Source organism: Bactrocera oleae, chromosome 4 (genome assembly GCF_042242935.1).
Source record: "Bactrocera oleae isolate idBacOlea1 chromosome 4, idBacOlea1, whole genome shotgun sequence".
Taxonomy (NCBI): Eukaryota; Metazoa; Arthropoda; class Insecta; order Diptera; family Tephritidae; genus Bactrocera; species Bactrocera oleae.
The window spans coordinates 65,975,045-65,997,259 of NC_091538.1; the positions used below are offsets into that span (position 1 = coordinate 65,975,045).

Genomic DNA, 22,215 nt, shown 5'->3' on the forward strand with positions numbered 1-22,215 from the left:
GACTCCCCAGCTTTAAGGCTCGACCTTTAGGATTCTATAACCTAATAGAGGGTGCGTCTTAAACGTTCACCGGTACAATTTTTGAAAACTTATATGCGAATTTAGTAAACCAATACTCTGTATACTGGTACATTTTGTGAGTTAAACCTTCTAGTGAATCAGACTGTCTGGCAACAATGAGTGTCCAAGTAATTAAAGCTCAAAGCTCATCGCGCTTACTTATTTCACTCTTTTGAATTATAACGATTTACATGCGAGAGTTTATGAAATCGGGCTTCGTTTTAGTTAAGACTAGTCACAAAAAGTCACGTTGCTAGTTTTAAATAGTTAGTTGAAATACATTTTGCATTGCGCTTAAGTAAAGAAAGCTTTTATGTAGCGCTAACGTATTTAAATATCTACAATTTTATTTATTGTCCATAGCTGTCACTTGTTTCATTAAAACGGAAGAAAGTGTCACTGAAATGTTTAAAACATTAGCTTGAATGCCGCAAAACTATACACAAAGGCGAGTATAAAAGGCGAAAGAAATGATAGCCAAATACAGTATCTGTGAAATTTTCACAAGCGCCGGGTAACGAGGCTTAGAATATATCCTAAAATAGCTCCTAAAGTAAAAGTGAAAATGTGTGCTTGTAAATTATTGCTCCTTTCGGTTTGCTTAATAACGCCGTTTTGCATCGAATGTGAAGATTCTTTGATGGTGGAGAAGACAAAATTATGCTCTTCGTATTATAATCGAAAAATCGAAGCTGCGCAACACGCAATTCAGAGTACAATTGAAAGTTGTAGTGACAGCGATTTGTTTTGTAAACATATCGCAAATAAAGAATTCTTATTACAAAAGGCACAAATCGAAAAAGAATTGGAGTACTGTAAGAGAGCAGAATGCGATAAAATGTTTACAGTATTAGGCGAGCAAACTGTAAAGAACCGACTAATGCGGGCATATTGTGAAAAATTCATCGTGCTACATGGCGCTCGAAAGCGTAGGAGTACTACTTTCAGCTCGGCAGATTCCGATGCAAGTGATGTGTGGTCAGCGTCCGAAGAAGCGAGTGACACAATGAGCAATTCCGAATCACTTGATATGAGCTACAGTGATTCTTCGTTCTATAGCGTATCGAGTGTTGTATCATGCGAGTCTGAATCTCGAACTGCTGATAGTGACATATCATTTAATAGCGGATCAATAAGATCTAGCGATTTTACTGATGAAAGTTGGGATTCTTCAGAGTCTAAAAGTTGGGAATTGGGTCTTGGGTCTGAAACTGATGAAAGTTCAGAGTCTGAGACTGACGAATCATCCGATTGTGAAAACTGGAAATCTTCAAACTGCGAAACCGATGAAAGCTCACAGTACATTACTGATGAGATTTCGGAGCCTGAATCTGAAATTTCGCTCTCTTCAGATTCCGAAACTGACGAAAATACAATGTATAAAACTAACGAATTTTCTGAGTCAGAAAGCTCGACATCTTCAGAATCAGAAATTGATGAAACTTTAGAGTACAAATCAGAAACGTCTTCAGAATCCGAAATCTCAGAGAAGTCAACTGAAACTGAAGAGCTCCGCGAGTCATCATCTTCATCAGAAACTGAGGAATCAAGATCTATCAGCAAAGAAATCCCCACAATTTTTACAACAACCACGTCAACATCCTTCACTACAAAGCTTACAAATAATCCCACCACTTTCCCCACACAAACTCAATTTAAAACAAATCCTGATGTGTCCCACCACACGACTGATACTTCCACAAAAACATCTGAAAGAAGAGAATTTTCTACCACAACCGAATCCGACACAACTACTCATATATCATTGAAAACAGAGGTAGCAAATATTTTCACCACTACTTCTGGAGAAACACCTTCAACCACAAATCCTGATGCTTCCCACTTTACGACTGAAAGTTCCACAAGAGTATCTCAAATAGGTGAATTTTCAACCACAACCGAATCTGAAGCAACCACATCAACATCCGTGCAATCTGAGCCAGCAAACATTTCCACCACTTCTTCAGGAGAAACTCCTTCGACCACAAATTCTGATGCTTCACACTATACGTCTGAAAGTTCCACAAGAGTATCTCAAATAGGTGAATTTTCAACCACAACCGAATCTGAAGCAACCACATCAACATCCGTGCAATCTGAGCCAGCAAACATTTCCACCACTTCTTCAGGAAAAACTCCTTCGACCACAAATTCTGATGCTTCACACTATACGACTGAAAGTTCCACAAGAGGATCTCAAATAGGTGAATTTTTAACCACAACCGAGTCTGTCGCAACCACATCAACATCCGTGCAATCTGAGCCAGCAAATATTTCCACCACTTCTTCAGGAGAAACTCCTTCGACCACAAATTCTGATGCTTCACACTATATGACTGAAAGTTCCACAAGAGTATCTCAAATAGGTGAATTTTCAACCACAACCGAATCTGAAGCAACCACATCAACATCCGTGCAATCTGAGCCAGCAAACATTTCCACCACTTCTTCAGGAGAAACTCCTTCGACCACAAATTCTGATGCTTCACACTATATGACTGAAAGTTCCACAAGAGGATCTCAAATAGGTGAATTTTCAACCACAACCGAGTCTGTCGCAACCACATCAACATCCGTGCAATCTGAGCCAGCAAACATTTCCACCACTTCTTCAGGAGAAACTCCTTCGACCACAAATTCTGATGCTTCACACTATACGACTGAAAGTTCCACAAGAGTATCTCAAATAGGTGAATTTGCAACCACAAACGAATCTGACGCAACCACATCAACATCCGTGCAATCTGAGCCAGCAAACATTTCCACCACTTCTTCAGGAGAAACTCCTTCGACCACAAATTCTGATGCTTCACACTATACGACTGAAAGTTCCACAAGAGTATCTCAGATAGGTGAATTTGCAACCACAACCGAATCTGACGCAACCACATCAACATCAGTGCAATCTGAGCCAACAAATATTTCCACCACTTCTTCAGGAGAAACTCCTTCGACCACAAATTCTGATGCTTCACACTATACGACTGAAAGTTCCACAAGAGTATCTCAGATAGGTGAATTTGCAACCACAACCGAATCTGACGCAACCACATCAACATCAGTGCAATCTGAGCCAACAAATCTTTCCACCACTTCTTCAGGAGAAACTCCTTCGACCACAAATTCTGATGCTTCACACTATATGACTGAAAGTTCCACAAGAGTATCTCAAATAGGTGAATTTGCAACCACAACCGAATCTGAAGCAACCACATCAACATCCGTGCAATCTGAGCCAGCAAACATTTCCACCACTTCTTCAGGAGAAACTCCTTCGACCACAAATTCTGATGCTTCACACTATACGACTGAAAGTTCCACAAGAGTATCTCAGATAGGTGAATTTGCAACCACAACCGAATCTGACGCAACCACATCAACATCAGTGCAATCTGAGCCAACAAATATTTCCACCACTTCTTCAGGAGAAACTCCTTCGACCAAAAATTCTGATGCTTCACACTATACGACTGAAAGTTCCACAAGAGTATCTCAAATAGGTGAATTTTCAACCACAACCGAATCTGAAGCAACCACATCAACATCCGTGCAATCTGAGCCAGCAAATATTTCCACCACTTCTTCAGGAGAAACTCCTTCGACCACAAATTCTGATGCTTCACACTATATGACTGAAAGTTCCACAAGAGTATCTCAGATAGGTGAATTTGCAACCACAACCGAATCTGACGCAACCACATCAACATCCGTACAATCTGAGCCAACAAATATTTCCACCACTTCTTCAGGAGAAACTCCTTCGACCAAAAATTCTGATGCTTCACACTATACGACTGAAAGTTCCACAAGAGGATCTCAAATAGGTGAATTTTCAAGCACAACGGAGTCTGTCGCAACCACATCAACATCCGTGCAATCTGAGCCAGCAAACATTTCCACCACTTCTTCAGGAGAAACTCCTTCGACCACAAATTCTGATGCTTCACACTATACGACTGAAAGTTCCACAAGAGTATCTCAGATAGGTGAATTTGCAACCACAACCGCATCTGACGCAACCACATCAACATCAGTGCAATCTGAGCCAACAAATATTTCCACCACTTCTTCAGGAGAAACTCCTTCGACCACAAATTCTGATGCTTCACACTATATGACTGAAAGTTCCACAAGAGTATCTCAAATAGGTGAATTTGCAACCACAACCGAATCTGACGCAACCACATATACATCCGTACAATCTGAGCCAACAAATATTTCCACCACTTCTTCAGGAGAAACTCCTTCGACCACAAATTCTGATGCTTCACACTATACGACTGAAAGTTCCACAAGAGTATCTCAAATAGGTGAATTTTCAACCACAATCGAATCTGAAGCAACCACATCAACATCCGTGCAATCTGAGCCAGCAAACATTTCCACCACTTCTTCAGGAGAAACTCCTTCGACCACAAATTCTGATGCTTCACACTATACGACTGAAAGTTCCACAAGAGTATCTCAGATAGGTGAATTTGCAACCACAACCGAATCTGACGCAACCACATCAACATCAGTGCAATCTGAGCCAACAAATATTTCCACCACTTCTTCAGGAGAAACTCCTTCGACCACAAATTCTGATGCTTCACACTATACGACTGAAAGTTCCTCAAGAGTATCTCAAATAGGTGAATTTGCAACCACAAACGAATCTGACGCAACCACATCAACATCCGTGCAATCTGAGCCAGCAAACATTTCCACCACTTCTTCAGGAGAAACTCCTTCGACCACAAATTCTGATGCTTCACATTATACGACTGAAAGTTCCACAAGAGTATCTCAAATAGGTGAATTTGCAACCACAACCGAATCTGACGCAACCACATCAACATCCGTGCAACCTGAGCCAGCAAATATTTCCACCACTTCTTCAGGAGAAACTCTTTCGACCACAAATTCTGATGCTTCACACTATACGACTGAAAGTTCCACAAGAGTATCTCAAATAGGTGAATTTGCAACCACAACCGAATCTGAGGCAACCACATCAACATCCGTGCAATCTGAGCCAACAAATATTTCCACCACTTCTTCAGGAGAAACTCCTTCGACCACAAATTCTGATGCTTCACACTATACGACTGAAAGTTCCACAAGAGTATCTCAAATAGGTGAATTTGCAACCACAACCGAATCTGACGCAACCACATCAACATCCGTGCAATCTGAGCCAACAAACATTTCCACCACTTCTTCAGGAGAAACTCCTTCGACCACAAATTCTGATGCTTCACACTATACGACTGAAAGTTCCACAAGAGTATCTCAAATAGGTGAATTTGCAACCACAACCGAATCTGAGGCAACCACATCAACATCCGTGCAATCTGAGCCAACAAATATTTCCACCACTTCTTCAGGAGAAACTCCTTCGACCACAAATTCTGATGCTTCACACTATACGACTGAAAGTTCCACAAGAGTATCTCAAATAGGTGAATTTGCAACCACAACCGAATCTGAAGCAACCACATCAACATCCGTGCAATCTGAGCCAGGAAATATTTCCACCACTTCTTCAGGAGAAACTTCTTCGACCACAAATTCTAATGCTTCACACTATACGACTGAAAGTTCCACAAGAGTATCTCAAATAGGTGAATTTGCAACCACAACCGAATCTGAAGCAACCACATCAACATCCGTGCAATCTGAGCCAGGAAATATTTCCACCACTTCTTCAGGAGAAACTTCTTCGACCACAAATTCTAATGCTTCACACTATACGACTGAAAGTTCCACAAGAGTATCTCAAATAGGTGAATTTGCAACCACAACCGAATCTGAAGCAACCACATCAACATCCGTGCAATCTGAGCCAGGAAATATTTCCACCACTTCTTCAGGAGAAACTTCTTCGACCACAAATTCTAATGCTTCACACTATACGACTGAAAGTTCCACAAGAGTATCTCAAATAGGTGAATTTGCAACCACAACCGAATCTGAAGCAACCACATCAACATCCGTGCAATCTGAGCCAGGAAATATTTCCACCACTTCTTCAGGAGAAACTTCTTCGACCACAAATTCTAATGCTTCACACTATACGACTGAAAGTTCCACAAGAGTATCTCAAATAGGTGAATTTGCAACCACAACCGAATCTGAAGCAACCACATCAACATCCGTGCAATCTGAGCCAGGAAATATTTCCACCACTTCTTCAGGAGAAACTTCTTCGACCACAAATTCTAATGCTTCACACTATACGACTGAAAGTTCCACAAGAGTATCTCAAATAGGTGAATTTGCAACCACAACCGAATCTGAAGCAACCACATCAACATCCGTGCAATCTGAGCCAGGAAATATTTCCACCACTTCTTCAGGAGAAACTTCTTCGACCACAAATTCTAATGCTTCACACTATACGACTGAAAGTTCCACAAGAGTATCTCAAATAGGTGAATTTGCAACCACAACCGAATCTGAAGCAACCACATCAACATCCGTGCAATCTGAGCCAGGAAATATTTCCACCACTTCTTCAGGAGAAACTTCTTCGACCACAAATTCTAATGCTTCACACTATACGACTGAAAGTTCCACAAGAGTATCTCAAATAGGTGAATTTTCAACCACAACCGAATCTGACGCAACCACATATACATCCGTACAATCTGAGCCAACAAATATTTCCACCACTTCTTCAGGAGAAACTCCTTCGACCACAAATTCTGATGCTTCACACTATACGACTGAAAGTTCCACAAGAGTATCTCAAATAGGTGAATTTTCAACCACAACCGAATCTGAAGCAACCACATCAACATCCGTGCAATCTGAACCAGCAAATATTTCCACCACTTCTTTAGGAGAAACTCCTTCGACCACAAATTCTGATGCTTCAAACTATACGACTGAAAGTTCCACAAGAGTATCTCAAATAGGTGAATTTGCAACCACAACCGAATCTGAAGCAACCACATCAACATCCGTGCAATCTGAGCCAACAACTATTTCCACCACTTCTTCAGGAGAAACTCCTTCGACCACAAATTCTGATGCTTCACACTATACGACTGAAAGTTCCACAAGAGTATCTCAAATAGGTGAATTTGCAACCACAACCGAATCTGACGCAACCACATATACATCCGTACAATCTGAGCCAACAAATATTTCCACCACTTCTTCAGGAGAAACTCCTTCGACCACAAATTCTGATGCATCAAACTATACGACTGAAAGTTCCACAAGAGTATCTCAAATAGGTGAATTTGCAACCACAACCGAATCTGAAGCAACCACATCAACATCCGTGCAATCTGAACCAGCAAACATTTCCACCACTTCTTCAGGAGAAACTCCTTCGACCACAAATTCTGATGCTTCACACTATACGACTGAAAGTTCCACAAGAGGATCTCAAATAGGTGAATTTTCAACCACACCCGAATCTGAAGCAACCACATCAACATCCGTGCAATCTGAACCAGCAAATATTTCCACCACTTCTTTAGGAGAAACTCCTTCGACAACAAATTCTGATGCATCAAACTATACGACTGAAAGTTCCACAAGAGTATCTCAAATAGGTGAATTTGCAACCACAACCGAATCTGAAGCAACCACATCAACATCCGTGCAATCTGAACCAGCAAACATTTCCACCACTTCTTCAGGAGAAACTCCTTCGACCACAAATTCTGATGCTTCACACTATACGACTGAAAGTTCCACAAGAGTATCTCAAATAGGTGAATTTTCAACCACAACCGAATCTGAAGCAACCACATCAACATCCGTGCAATCTGAACCAGCAAATATTTCTACCACTTCTTTAGGAGAAACTCCTTCGACAACAAATTCTGATGCATCAAACTATACGACTGAAAGTTCCACAAGAGTATCTCAAATAGGTGAATTTGCAACCACAACCGAATCTGAAGCAACCACATCAACATCCGTGCAATCTGAACCAGCAAACATTTCCACCACTTCTTCAGGAGAAACTTCTTCGACCACAAATTCTAATGCTTCACACTATACGACTGAAAGTTCCACAAGAGTATCTCAAATAGGTGAATTTGCAACCACAACCGAATCTGAAGCAACCACATCAACATCCGTGCAATCTGAGCCAGGAAATATTTCCACCACTTCTTCAGGAGAAACTTCTTCGACCACAAATTCTAATGCTTCACACTATACGACTGAAAGTTCCACAAGAGTATCTCAAATAGGTGAATTTGCAACCACAACCGAATCTGAAGCAACCACATCAACATCCGTGCAATCTGAGCCAGGAAATATTTCCACCACTTCTTCAGGAGAAACTTCTTCGACCACAAATTCTAATGCTTCACACTATACGACTGAAAGTTCCACAAGAGTATCTCAAATAGGTGAATTTGCAACCACAACCGAATCTGAAGCAACCACATCAACATCCGTGCAATCTGAGCCAGGAAATATTTCCACCACTTCTTCAGGAGAAACTTCTTCGACCACAAATTCTAATGCTTCACACTATACGACTGAAAGTTCCACAAGAGTATCTCAAATAGGTGAATTTGCAACCACAACCGAATCTGAAGCAACCACATCAACATCCGTGCAATCTGAACCAGCAAACATTTCCACCACTTCTTCAGGAGAAACTCCTTCGACCACAAATTCTGATGCTTCACACTATACGACTGAAAGTTCCACAAGAGTATCTCAAATAGGTGAATTTGCAACCACAACCGAATCTGACGCAACCACATATACATCCGTGCAATCTGAGCCAACAAATATTTCCACCACTTCTTCAGGAGAAACTCCTTCGACCACAAATTCTAATGCTTCACACTATACGACTGAAAGTTCCACAAGAGTATCTCAAATAGGTGAATTTGCAACCACAACCGAATCTGAAGCAACCACATCAACATCCGTGCAATCTGAACCAGCAAACATTTCCACCACTTCTTCAGGAGAAACTCCTTCGACCACAAATTCTGATGCTTCACATTATACGACTGAAAGTTCCACAAGAGTATCTCAAATAGGTGAATTTGCAACCACAACCGAATCTGACGCAACCACATCAACATCCGTGCAACCTGAGCCAGCAAATATTTCCACCACTTCTTCAGGAGAAACTCTTTCGACCACAAATTCTGATGCTTCACACTATACGACTGAAAGTTCCACAAGAGTATCTCAAATAGGTGAATTTGCAACCACAACCGAATCTGAGGCAACCACATCAACATCCGTGCAATCTGAGCCAACAAATATTTCCACCACTTCTTCAGGAGAAACTCCTTCGACCACAAATTCTGATGCTTCACACTATACGACTGAAAGTTCCACAAGAGTATCTCAAATAGGTGAATTTGCAACCACAACCGAATCTGAAGCAACCACATCAACATCCGTGCAATCTGAACCAGCAAACATTTCCACCACTTCTTCAGGAGAAACTTCTTCGACCACAAATTCTAATGCTTCACACTATACGACTGAAAGTTCCACAAGAGTATCTCAAATAGGTGAATTTGCAACCACAACCGAATCTGAAGCAACCACATCAACATCCGTGCAATCTGAACCAGCAAACATTTCCACCACTTCTTCAGGAGAAACTTCTTCGACCACAAATTCTAATGCTTCACACTATACGACTGAAAGTTCCACAAGAGTATCTCAAATAGGTGAATTTGCAACCACAACCGAATCTGAAGCAACCACATCAACATCCGTGCAATCTGAACCAGCAAACATTTCCACCACTTCTTTAGGAGAAACTCCTTCGACAACAAATTCTGATGCATCAAACTATACGACTGAAAGTTCCACAAGAGTATCTCAAATAGGTGAATTTGCAACCACAACCGAATCTGAAGCAACCACATCAACATCCGTGCAATCTGAACCAGCAAACATTTCCACCACTTCTTCAGGAGAAACTTCTTCGACCACAAATTCTAATGCTTCACACTATACGACTGAAAGTTCCACAAGAGTATCTCAAATAGGTGAATTTGCAACCACAACCGAATCTGAAGCAACCACATCAACATCCGTGCAATCTGAGCCAGGAAATATTTCCACCACTTCTTCAGGAGAAACTTCTTCGACCACAAATTCTAATGCTTCACACTATACGACTGAAAGTTCCACAAGAGTATCTCAAATAGGTGAATTTGCAACCACAACCGAATCTGAAGCAACCACATCAACATCCGTGCAATCTGAGCCAGGAAATATTTCCACCACTTCTTCAGGAGAAACTTCTTCGACCACAAATTCTAATGCTTCACACTATACGACTGAAAGTTCCACAAGAGTATCTCAAATAGGTGAATTTGCAACCACAACCGAATCTGACGCAACCACATATACATCCGTACAATCTGAGCCAACAAATATTTCCACCACTTCTTCAGGAGAAACTTCTTCGACCACAAATTCTAATGCTTCACACTATACGACTGAAAGTTCCACAAGAGTATCTCAAATAGGTGAATTTGCAACCACAACCGAATCTGAAGCAACCACATCAACATCCGTGCAATCTGAACCAGCAAACATTTCCACCACTTCTTCAGGAGAAACTCCTTCGACCACAAATTCTGATGCTTCACATTATACGACTGAAAGTTCCACAAGAGTATCTCAAATAGGTGAATTTGCAACCACAACCGAATCTGACGCAACCACATCAACATCCGTGCAACCTGAGCCAGCAAATATTTCCACCACTTCTTCAGGAGAAACTCTTTCGACCACAAATTCTGATGCTTCACACTATACGACTGAAAGTTCCACAAGAGTATCTCAAATAGGTGAATTTGCAACCACAACCGAATCTGAGGCAACCACATCAACATCCGTGCAATCTGAGCCAACAAATATTTCCACCACTTCTTCAGGAGAAACTCCTTCGACCACAAATTCTGATGCTTCACACTATACGACTGAAAGTTCCACAAGAGTATCTCAAATAGGTGAATTTGCAACCACAACCGAATCTGACGCAACCACATCAACATCCGTGCAATCTGAGCCAACAAACATTTCCACCACTTCTTCAGGAGAAACTCCTTCGACCACAAATTCTGATGCTTCACACTATACGACTGAAAGTTCCACAAGAGTATCTCAAATAGGTGAATTTGCAACCACAACCGAATCTGAGGCAACCACATCAACATCCGTGCAATCTGAGCCAACAAACATTTCCACCACTTCTTCAGGAGAAACTCCTTCGACCACAAATTCTGATGCTTCACACTATACGACTGAAAGTTCCACAAGAGTATCTCAAATAGGTGAATTTGCACCCACAACCGAATCTGACGCAACCACATCAACATCCGTGCAACCTGAGCCAGCAAATATTTCCACCACTTCTTCAGGAGAAACTCCTTCAACCACAAATTCTGATGCTTCACACTATACGACTGAAAGTTCCACAAGAGTATCTCAAATAGGTGAATTTGCAACCACAACCGAATCTGAGGCAACCACATCAACATCCGTGCAATCTGAGCCAACAAATATTTCCACCACTTCTTCAGGAGAAACTCCTTCGACCACAAATTCTGATGCTTCACACTATACGACTGAAAGTTCCACAAGAGTATCTCAAATAGGTGAATTTGCAACCACAACCGAATCTGAAGCAACCACATCAACATCCGTGCAATCTGAGCCAGGAAATATTTCCACCACTTCTTCAGGAGAAACTTCTTCGACCACAAATTCTAATGCTTCACACTATACGACTGAAAGTTCCACAAGAGTATCTCAAATAGGTGAATTTGCAACCACAACCGAATCTGAAGCAACCACATCAACATCCGTGCAATCTGAGCCAGGAAATATTTCCACCACTTCTTCAGGAGAAACTTCTTCGACCACAAATTCTAATGCTTCACACTATACGACTGAAAGTTCCACAAGAGTATCTCAAATAGGTGAATTTGCAACCACAACCGAATCTGAAGCAACCACATCAACATCCGTGCAATCTGAGCCAGGAAATATTTCCACCACTTCTTCAGGAGAAACTTCTTCGACCACAAATTCTAATGCTTCACACTATACGACTGAAAGTTCCACAAGAGTATCTCAAATAGGTGAATTTGCAACCACAACCGAATCTGAAGCAACCACATCAACATCCGTGCAATCTGAGCCAGGAAATATTTCCACCACTTCTTCAGGAGAAACTTCTTCGACCACAAATTCTAATGCTTCACACTATACGACTGAAAGTTCCACAAGAGTATCTCAAATAGGTGAATTTTCAACCACAACCGAATCTGACGCAACCACATATACATCCGTACAATCTGAGCCAACAAATATTTCCACCACTTCTTCAGGAGAAACTCCTTCGACCACAAATTCTGATGCTTCACACTATACGACTGAAAGTTCCACAAGAGTATCTCAAATAGGTGAATTTTCAACCACAACCGAATCTGAAGCAACCACATCAACATCCGTGCAATCTGAACCAGCAAATATTTCCACCACTTCTTTAGGAGAAACTCCTTCGACCACAAATTCTGATGCTTCAAACTATACGACTGAAAGTTCCACAAGAGTATCTCAAATAGGTGAATTTGCAACCACAACCGAATCTGAAGCAACCACATCAACATCCGTGCAATCTGAGCCAACAACTATTTCCACCACTTCTTCAGGAGAAACTCCTTCGACCACAAATTCTGATGCTTCACACTATACGACTGAAAGTTCCACAAGAGTATCTCAAATAGGTGAATTTGCAACCACAACCGAATCTGACGCAACCACATATACATCCGTACAATCTGAGCCAACAAATATTTCCACCACTTCTTCAGGAGAAACTCCTTCGACCACAAATTCTGATGCATCAAACTATACGACTGAAAGTTCCACAAGAGTATCTCAAATAGGTGAATTTGCAACCACAACCGAATCTGAAGCAACCACATCAACATCCGTGCAATCTGAACCAGCAAACATTTCCACCACTTCTTCAGGAGAAACTCCTTCGACCACAAATTCTGATGCTTCACACTATACGACTGAAAGTTCCACAAGAGGATCTCAAATAGGTGAATTTTCAACCACACCCGAATCTGAAGCAACCACATCAACATCCGTGCAATCTGAACCAGCAAATATTTCCACCACTTCTTTAGGAGAAACTCCTTCGACAACAAATTCTGATGCATCAAACTATACGACTGAAAGTTCCACAAGAGTATCTCAAATAGGTGAATTTGCAACCACAACCGAATCTGAAGCAACCACATCAACATCCGTGCAATCTGAACCAGCAAACATTTCCACCACTTCTTCAGGAGAAACTCCTTCGACCACAAATTCTGATGCTTCACACTATACGACTGAAAGTTCCACAAGAGTATCTCAAATAGGTGAATTTGCAACCACAACCGAATCTGACGCAACCACATCAACATCCGTGCAACCTGAGCCAGCAAATATTTCCACCACTTCTTCAGGAGAAACTCCTTCGACCACAAATTCTGATGCTTCAAACTATACGACTGAAAGTTCCACAAGAGTATCTCAAATAGGTGAATTTGCAACCACAACCGAATCTGAAGCAACCACATCAACATCCGTGCAATCTGAACCAGCAAACATTTCCACCACTTCTTCAGGAGAAACTCCTTCGACCACAAATTCTGATGCATCAAACTATACGACTGAAAGTTCCACAAGAGTATCTCAAATAGGTGAATTTGCAACCACAACCGAATCTGAAGCAACCACATCAACATCCGTGCAATCTGAACCAGCAAACATTTCCACCACTTCTTTAGGAGAAACTCCTTCGACCACAAATTCTGATGCTTCAAATTATACGACTGAAAGTTCCACAAGAGGATCTCAAATAGGTGAATTTGCAACCACAACCGAATCTGACGCAACCACATCAACATCCGTGCAATCTGAGCCAGCAAATATTTCCACCACTTCTTCAGGAGAAACTCCTTCGACCACAAATTCTGATGCTTCACACTATACGACTGAAAGTTCCACAAGAGTATCTCAAATAGGTGAATTTGCAACCACAACCGAATCTGAAGCAACCACATCAACATCCGTGCAATCTGAACCAGCAAACATTTCCACCACTTCTTTAGGAGAAACTCCTTCGACCACAAATTCTGATGCTTCAAACTATACGACTGAAAGTTCCACAAGAGTATCTCAAATAGGTGAATTTGCAACCACAACCGAATCTGACGCAACCACATCAACATCCGTGCAATCTGAGCCAGCAAATATTTCCACCACTTCTTCAGGAGAAACTCCTTCGACCACAAATTCTGATGCTTCAAACTATACGACTGAAAGTTCCACAAGAGTATCTCAAATAGGTGAATTTGCAACCACAACCGAATCTGAAGCAACCACATCAACATCCGTGCAATCTGAGCCAACAACTATTTCCACCACTTCTTCAGGAGAAACTCCTTCGACCACAAATTCTGATGCTTCACACTATACGACTGAAAGTTCCACAAGAGTATCTCAAATAGGTGAATTTTCAACCACAACCGAATCTGACGCAACCACATATACATCCGTACAATCTGAGCCAACAAATATTTCCACCACTTCTTCAGGAGAAACTCCTTCGACCACAAATTCTGATGCATCAAACTATACGACTGAAAGTTCCAGAAGAGTATCTCAAATAGGTGAATTTGCAACCACAACCGAATCTGAATAAACCACATCAACATCCGTGCAATCTGAACCAGCAAACATTTCCACCACTTCTTCAGGAGAAACTCCTTCGACCACAAATTCTGATGCTTCACACTATACGACTGAAAGTTCCACAAGAGTATCTCAAATAGGTGAATTTGCAACCACAACCGAATCTGAAGCAACCACATCAACATCCGTGCAATCTGAGCCAACAACTATTTCCACCACTTCTTCAGGAGAAACTCCTTCGACCACAAATTCTGATGCTTCACACTATACGACTGAAAGTTCCACAAGAGTATCTCAAATAGGTGAATTTTCAACCACAACCGAATCTGAAGCAACCACATCAACATCCGTGCAATCTGAACCAGCAAATATTTCCACCACTTCTTTAGGAGAAACTCCTTCGACCACAAATTCTGATGCTTCAAACTATACGACTGAAAGTTCCACAAGAGTATCTCAAATAGGTGAATTTGCAACCACAACCGAATCTGACGCAACCACATCAACATCCGTGCAATCTGAGCCAGCAAATATTTCCACCACTTCTTCAGGAGAAACTCCTTCGACCACAAATTCTGATGCTTCAAACTATACGACTGAAAGTTCCACAAGAGTATCTCAAATAGGTGAATTTGCAACCACAACCGAATCTGAAGCAACCACATCAACATCCGTGCAATCTGAGCCAACAACTATTTCCACCACTTCTTCAGGAGAAACTCCTTCGATCATAAATTCTGATGCTTCACACTATACGACTGAAAGTTCCACAAGAGTATCTCAAATAGGTGAATTTTCAACCACAACCGAATCTGACGCAACCACATATACATCCGTACAATCTGAGCCAACAAATATTTCCACCACTTCTTCAGGAGAAACTCCTTCGACCACAAATTCTGATGCATCAAACTATACGACTGAAAGTTCCAGAAGAGTATCTCAAATAGGTGAATTTGCAACCACAACCGAATCTGAAGCAACCACATCAACATCCGTGCAATCTGAACCAGCAAACATTTCCACCACTTCTTCAGGAGAAACTCCTTCGACCACAAATTCTGATGCTTCACACTATACGACTGAAAGTTCCACAAGAGTATCTCAAATAGGTGAATTTGCAACCACAACCGAATCTGACGCAACCACATCAACATCCGTGCAATCTGAGCCAACAAACATTTCCACCACTTCTTCAGGAGAAACTCCTTCGACCACAAATTCTGATGCTTCACACTATACGACTGAAAGTTCCACAAGAGTATCTCAAATAGGTGAATTTGCAACCACAACCGAATCTGAGGCAACCACATCAACATCCGTGCAATCTGAGCCAACAAACATTTCCACCACTTCTTCAGGAGAAACTCCTTCGACCACAAATTCTGATGCTTCACACTATACGACTGAAAGTTCCACAAGAGTATCTCAAATAGGTGAATTTGCACCCACAACCGAATCTGACGCAACCACATCAACATCCGTGCAACCTGAGCCAGCAAATATTTCCACCACTTCTTCAGGAGAAACTCCTTCGACCACAAATTCTGATGCTTCACACTATACGACTGAAAGTTCCACAAGAGTATCTCAAATAGGTGAATTTGCAACCACAAACGAATCTGACGCAACCACATCAACATCCGTGCAATCTGAGCCAGCAAACATTTCCACCACTTCTTCAGGAGAAACTCCTTCGACCACAAATTCTGATGCTTCACATTATACGACTGAAAGTTCCACAAGAGTATCTCAAATAGGTGAATTTGCAACCACAACCGAATCTGAGGCAACCACATCAACATCCGTGCAATCTGAGCCAACAAATATTTCCACCACTTCTTCAGGAGAAACTCCTTCGACCACAAATTCTGATGCTTCACACTATACGACTGAAAGTTCCACAAGAGTATCTCAAATAGGTGAATTTGCAACCACAACCGAATCTGAAGCAACCACATCAACATCCGTGCAATCTGAGCCAGGAAATATTTCCACCACTTCTTCAGGAGAAACTTCTTCGACCACAAATTCTAATGCTTCACACTATACGACTGAAAGTTCCACAAGAGTATCTCAAATAGGTGAATTTGCAACCACAACCGAATCTGAAGCAACCACATCAACATCCGTGCAATCTGAGCCAGGAAATATTTCCACCACTTCTTCAGGAGAAACTTCTTCGACCACAAATTCTAATGCTTCACACTATACGACTGAAAGTTCCACAAGAGTATCTCAAATAGGTGAATTTGCAACCACAACCGAATCTGAAGCAACCACATCAACATCCGTGCAATCTGAGCCAGGAAATATTTCCACCACTTCTTCAGGAGAAACTTCTTCGACCACAAATTCTAATGCTTCACACTATACGACTGAAAGTTCCACAAGAGTATCTCAAATAGGTGAATTTGCAACCACAACCGAATCTGAAGCAACCACATCAACATCCGTGCAATCTGAGCCAGGAAATATTTCCACCACTTCTTCAGGAGAAACTTCTTCGACCACAAATTCTAATGCTTCACACTATACGACTGAAAGTTCCACAAGAGTATCTCAAATAGGTGAATTTTCAACCACAACCGAATCTGACGCAACCACATATACATCCGTACAATCTGAGCCAACAAATATTTCCACCACTTCTTTAGGAGAAACTCCTTCGACCACAAATTCTGATGCTTCAAACTATACGACTGAAAGTTCCACAAGAGTATCTCAAATAGGTGAATTTGCAACCACAACCGAATCTGAAGCAACCACATCAACATCCGTGCAATCTGAGCCAACAACTATTTCCACCACTTCTTCAGGAGAAACTCCTTCGACCACAAATTCTGATGCTTCACACTATACGACTGAAAGTTCCACAAGAGTATCTCAAATAGGTGAATTTGCAACCACAACCGAATCTGACGCAACCACATATACATCCGTACAATCTGAGCCAACAAATATTTCCACCACTTCTTCAGGAGAAACTCCTTCGACCACAAATTCTGATGCATCAAACTATACGACTGAAAGTTCCACAAGAGTATCTCAAATAGGTGAATTTGCAACCACAACCGAATCTGAAGCAACCACATCAACATCCGTGCAATCTGAACCAGCAAACATTTCCACCACTTCTTCAGGAGAAACTCCTTCGACCACAAATTCTGATGCTTCACACTATACGACTGAAAGTTCCACAAGAGGATCTCAAATAGGTGAATTTTCAACCACACCCGAATCTGAAGCAACCACATCAACATCCGTGCAATCTGAACCAGCAAATATTTCCACCACTTGTTTAGGAGAAACTCCTTCGACAACAAATTCTGATGCATCAAACTATACGACTGAAAGTTCCACAAGAGTATCTCAAATAGGTGAATTTGCAACCACAACCGAATCTGAAGCAACCACATTAACATCCGTGCAATCTGAACCAGCAAACATTTCCACCACTTCTTCAGGAGAAACTCCTTCGACCACAAATTCTGATGCTTCACACTATACGACTGAAAGTTCCACAAGAGTATCTCAAATAGGTGAATTTTCAACCACAACCGAATCTGAAGCAACCACATCAACATCCGTGCAATCTGAACCAGCAAACATTTCCACCACTTCTTCAGGAGAAACTCCTTCGACCACAAATTCTGATGCTTCACACTATACGACTGAAAGTTCCACAAGAGTATCTCAAATAGGTGAATTTGCAACCACAACCGAATCTGACGCAACCACATCAACATCCGTGCAATCTGAGCCAGCAAATATTTCCACCACTTCTTTAGGAGAAACTCCTTCGACAACAAATTCTGATGCATCAAACTATACGACTGAAAGTTCCACAAGAGTATCTCAAATAGGTGAATTTGCAACCACAACCGAATCTGAAGCAACCACATCAACATCCGTGCAATCTGAACCAGCAAACATTTCCACCACTTCTTCAGGAGAAACTCCTTCGACCACAAATTCTGATGCTTCACACTATACGACTGAAAGTTCCACAAGAGTATCTCAAATAGGGGAATTTTCAACCACAACCGAGTCTGTCGCAACCACATCAACATCCTTAAAAGCTTAACCATCAAGCATGTTCATCACTTTTTCCAGTGCCTTGTGAACTTTTCTTTAGGAACTGCGTCTACAACGAATTCCCGTGTTATGTATGGTGGTGCTATGACTAATTTCTTAGTTTAGTCGTTGGTAAATAGCCAATTCCTCTAAACAGTTTACTATCTTAGCTATCTCTTCCATTCGTTATTATAGACCAGTGAATTCGCGTAGCGTGTTATCTTTAGTGGCGGAAGTAATTTATAAGTTTTTAGTCGATTATTTGTGAACAATGGGGAAACAGCAGCAACAATGATGTATTTGTACTCGAAAGCTTTTAGCTATATAAATTATAGGTTTCTATGTTTGTATGGTATATACTCGTATATGTATTAAGATAAAGAAATTGCAAAATCTGCAAAAAAATAAATTTTGAAAAGACATCGGAATTTTATTGAGTATTTATGGATGTTGTAAAACAATTTTACAAAGGCAAAATAACCATTTTACCTATAAAATTCTGTACGTTCCCTTAATGTTTTCCAGTTATACATTAGCGGCCAATCTGAACGTACAGATTGATTATACTCGACCAATAAACCAAAAGTACTTAAAGTGCATTATACTTAGTGAAAAATTGCAATTCGCGAAGCAACAATTAACAAGAGATCATTCCAGAAATTAATAGAAAATGTATAAGCTATCGATTATTCTACTAAGCCTTATAGCAGGCTCGGCTTTCGGTGCTTCAACAAACAATTTGTTACGGAGCACAGAGATCAACTTATTGCAATTGATGGTGGACACGCGAGCCGATCAACGCGCGAATCCTGAGCAAAGCTTGGCTTGCTTCGATTATTATCTTAAAGTGTTCGACGATCTCAACGAAGAGTACCGCCTAAGTTTTGCTGCTTGCTTGGACACAGCTGATGTTGAGCGGAGAAAGATCGACGCTGCCACACAACCTGAACGCGATGCCATTGAAAAGTCGGCAAATTCATCGTGTGAGGCTCTGAACGTTTGCGCAAACCTTGTTGGTTCTATCGAATATTTCAGTTGCTTTTCGAGTGCTGTAAGTGGAGTCTGATCACCGATGACTGGGGTGAAATATTGTTTAAAAGAATTATTATTTTTTAGGGCAAACGAAACACCGAAAGCATGTACGAGATTTCAGCAGATGCTGGCGAATCACTAGCAAATGTACGCGAAAGCTATCGCTTAATAGAAAATGCTGAACATCGCTGTACGAATGCATCTGAACGTGAATATGTGGAGAATACTTATAAGACTAATTTGGAATTACAAAGCTGTCTTAGAGGCGAAACGGCAGTACCGACGATCGTCGCTCCTACAGAAATACCTACGTCTACTCAGGACATAGCAACAGTGACAACTGAAGAGCCCGAAACAACAGCGGCATCAACAGAGTCAATTTCAGATACTCCTGAAACAACAGCGGCATCAACAGAGTCAATTTCAGATGCTCCTGAAACAGCAACAGAGGGTGATTTCATGCCAGAAGAAGACCTTTTTGCCATGAGGAAACTTCTTGCTAAACTTAAAAGTAGACTTGCATTGAGCAAATATTAAGGGCCTAATGCTTGAAACCCACTAAATAAAAATGCACCAAACTTTATCCTAATTAAAATGTCTACTTTGGCAGAAACACATTATTATATGGAAGATTGAGAAACCCTGTATTTGAAATCAATTAATATTAAATGTTACTTCGAGCACGAAGAAACCGTATTTTGTAAAAATTCTATAAAAATAAATAAAAATTGTGAACAGGCAAAAATACAATTGTTATTTTATAATATTCTGTAAATCAATTATGAATACTTTGAACCGAATAGACAAAAGTCAGCGTATTGAAAACTGTCGTCTTGTCCCTTCAAAATTCGAGCGTAAAGATTTTAGAATGTATGGAGATGAAATCATGAATCTTTCAAGCTTTAGAAACGCGTACCAAATAACGGTACAAATACTCAAAAATATCATGCCTTATAAGTTTTTGACTTGCTGGCGAGCTGCTTTTATAATAGAATTCTCATGTTTAGCATTTTTGAATGAAATATTTATTATTATGTCGATTGCTGGCGTAGATAAGCTCACGATTACTGATAATAGTTCAATACACTTGATTTATTAGTTAGATATGAGGATTGGTTGTCAGTGCAAATTGTAGACACGCAAATATCAAGTTCAGCAATCCAATTTAATTACTCGGCTTTATTGCGTTAATTAAGCAGATAGTCAACATCAATATATGTTGAAACTAAAAAAAATATTAAAGTTTTTAGAAAGTGGTGTATTGTGCCATTAACCAAATGTTAATAATGAAGCGGGTATTAAGATTCTTTGAACGAGACATTTAATTGAAACCCATGTCAACAAAGGCTGTATTTCCTATTTTTTTATGTTTGTCTGAGAAATAGTACAGTGTTGAACAGACTTAACGGAAACTTTCGTTAAAAAAAAATTGTTCATTTCTCTACATTAATATTGTTGCCTTCAAAATCGTTCCCATTCGATATTATCCACTTATGCCAGCGCTTATTACAATCGTCGAAACATTTATCAAACTTGATTTTTGGAATAACCTTTAGCTCTCTCAGAGAAGAACTTTTAAAGTCATCTACGAATATGCTTTTAAAATGACGGTCTGTTGCAGTTCTCTTTATTTTTGGAAATAGGAAAAAGCCACACAGAGCCATGTCTGCCGAACTGGAGGCAGGAACATCGTACATTATAGTTTTTGGCCAAGAATACACGAACAAGCAACTAGGTTTTGAAAATTCATAAAAACCTTAGCGCCTGCTACAGATAAAATAAGCAATATGGGACAAAAGGGGCATATATTATATATCAACATAATAAAAAACCAGCAAGAAAAGCCTAAGTTCGGGTGTAACGGAATATTTTATACTCTCGCAACTTGCACTAACTTATATTGTAGGTCATAGACTCATTTACTTTTATTATTGCTATATTTTACTTCTCGCCAGCGAAAATTATACTAAAAATTCGGGTCATAGGCATGAAATTAATTATTGACATTTTTCATGCATACTTGAGAACTTATTTTCAAGAAATTTTATAAATATATATTACAAAATCGTGAATATCAGTTATATGGCGTAAAACGTAAAACATTTCCGCCCGATTTTACCCATTTTAGGCATAAAGATACACTGTCGAAAATCTTTATATTATGTATATGGGAGCTAAGAGAAATATTGATTCGATTCAAACCATCTTTGATACAAGGGTGTAATATTGTCAAAGAAACATTTTCCCTGAACTTCAATAATATATCTCACAAAGTGATCGGTATTTTCGCCGAAAAGTTAGACATACGCATCGCGGTCCACATATACATGTATGAGTGGCGCAAAT

At 40.5% G+C, this 22,215-nt stretch overlaps 2 protein-coding genes across 2 annotated transcripts; both read left to right on the forward strand.

The window, feature by feature from the left end:
- The first annotated feature begins 570 nt into the window (after nucleotides 1–570).
- LOC106627206 (serine-rich adhesin for platelets-like) lies at nucleotides 571–19,398 on the forward strand. Its single transcript, XM_070108497.1, is given in 3 exon segments — nucleotides 571–3,884; nucleotides 4,695–18,127; nucleotides 19,363–19,398. Coding segments are annotated over 3 exon segments (16,728 nt in total). The 5' UTR covers nucleotides 571–625.
- LOC106627254 (uncharacterized) lies at nucleotides 19,352–20,619 on the forward strand. Its single transcript, XM_014247318.3, has 2 exons — nucleotides 19,352–19,888; nucleotides 19,954–20,619. Exons 1-2 carry the CDS (start codon nucleotides 19,508–19,510, stop codon nucleotides 20,404–20,406), a joined length of 834 nt encoding a protein of 277 aa, XP_014102793.2. The 5' UTR covers nucleotides 19,352–19,507; the 3' UTR covers nucleotides 20,407–20,619.
- Nucleotides 20,620–22,215: the final 1,596 nt, after the last annotated feature.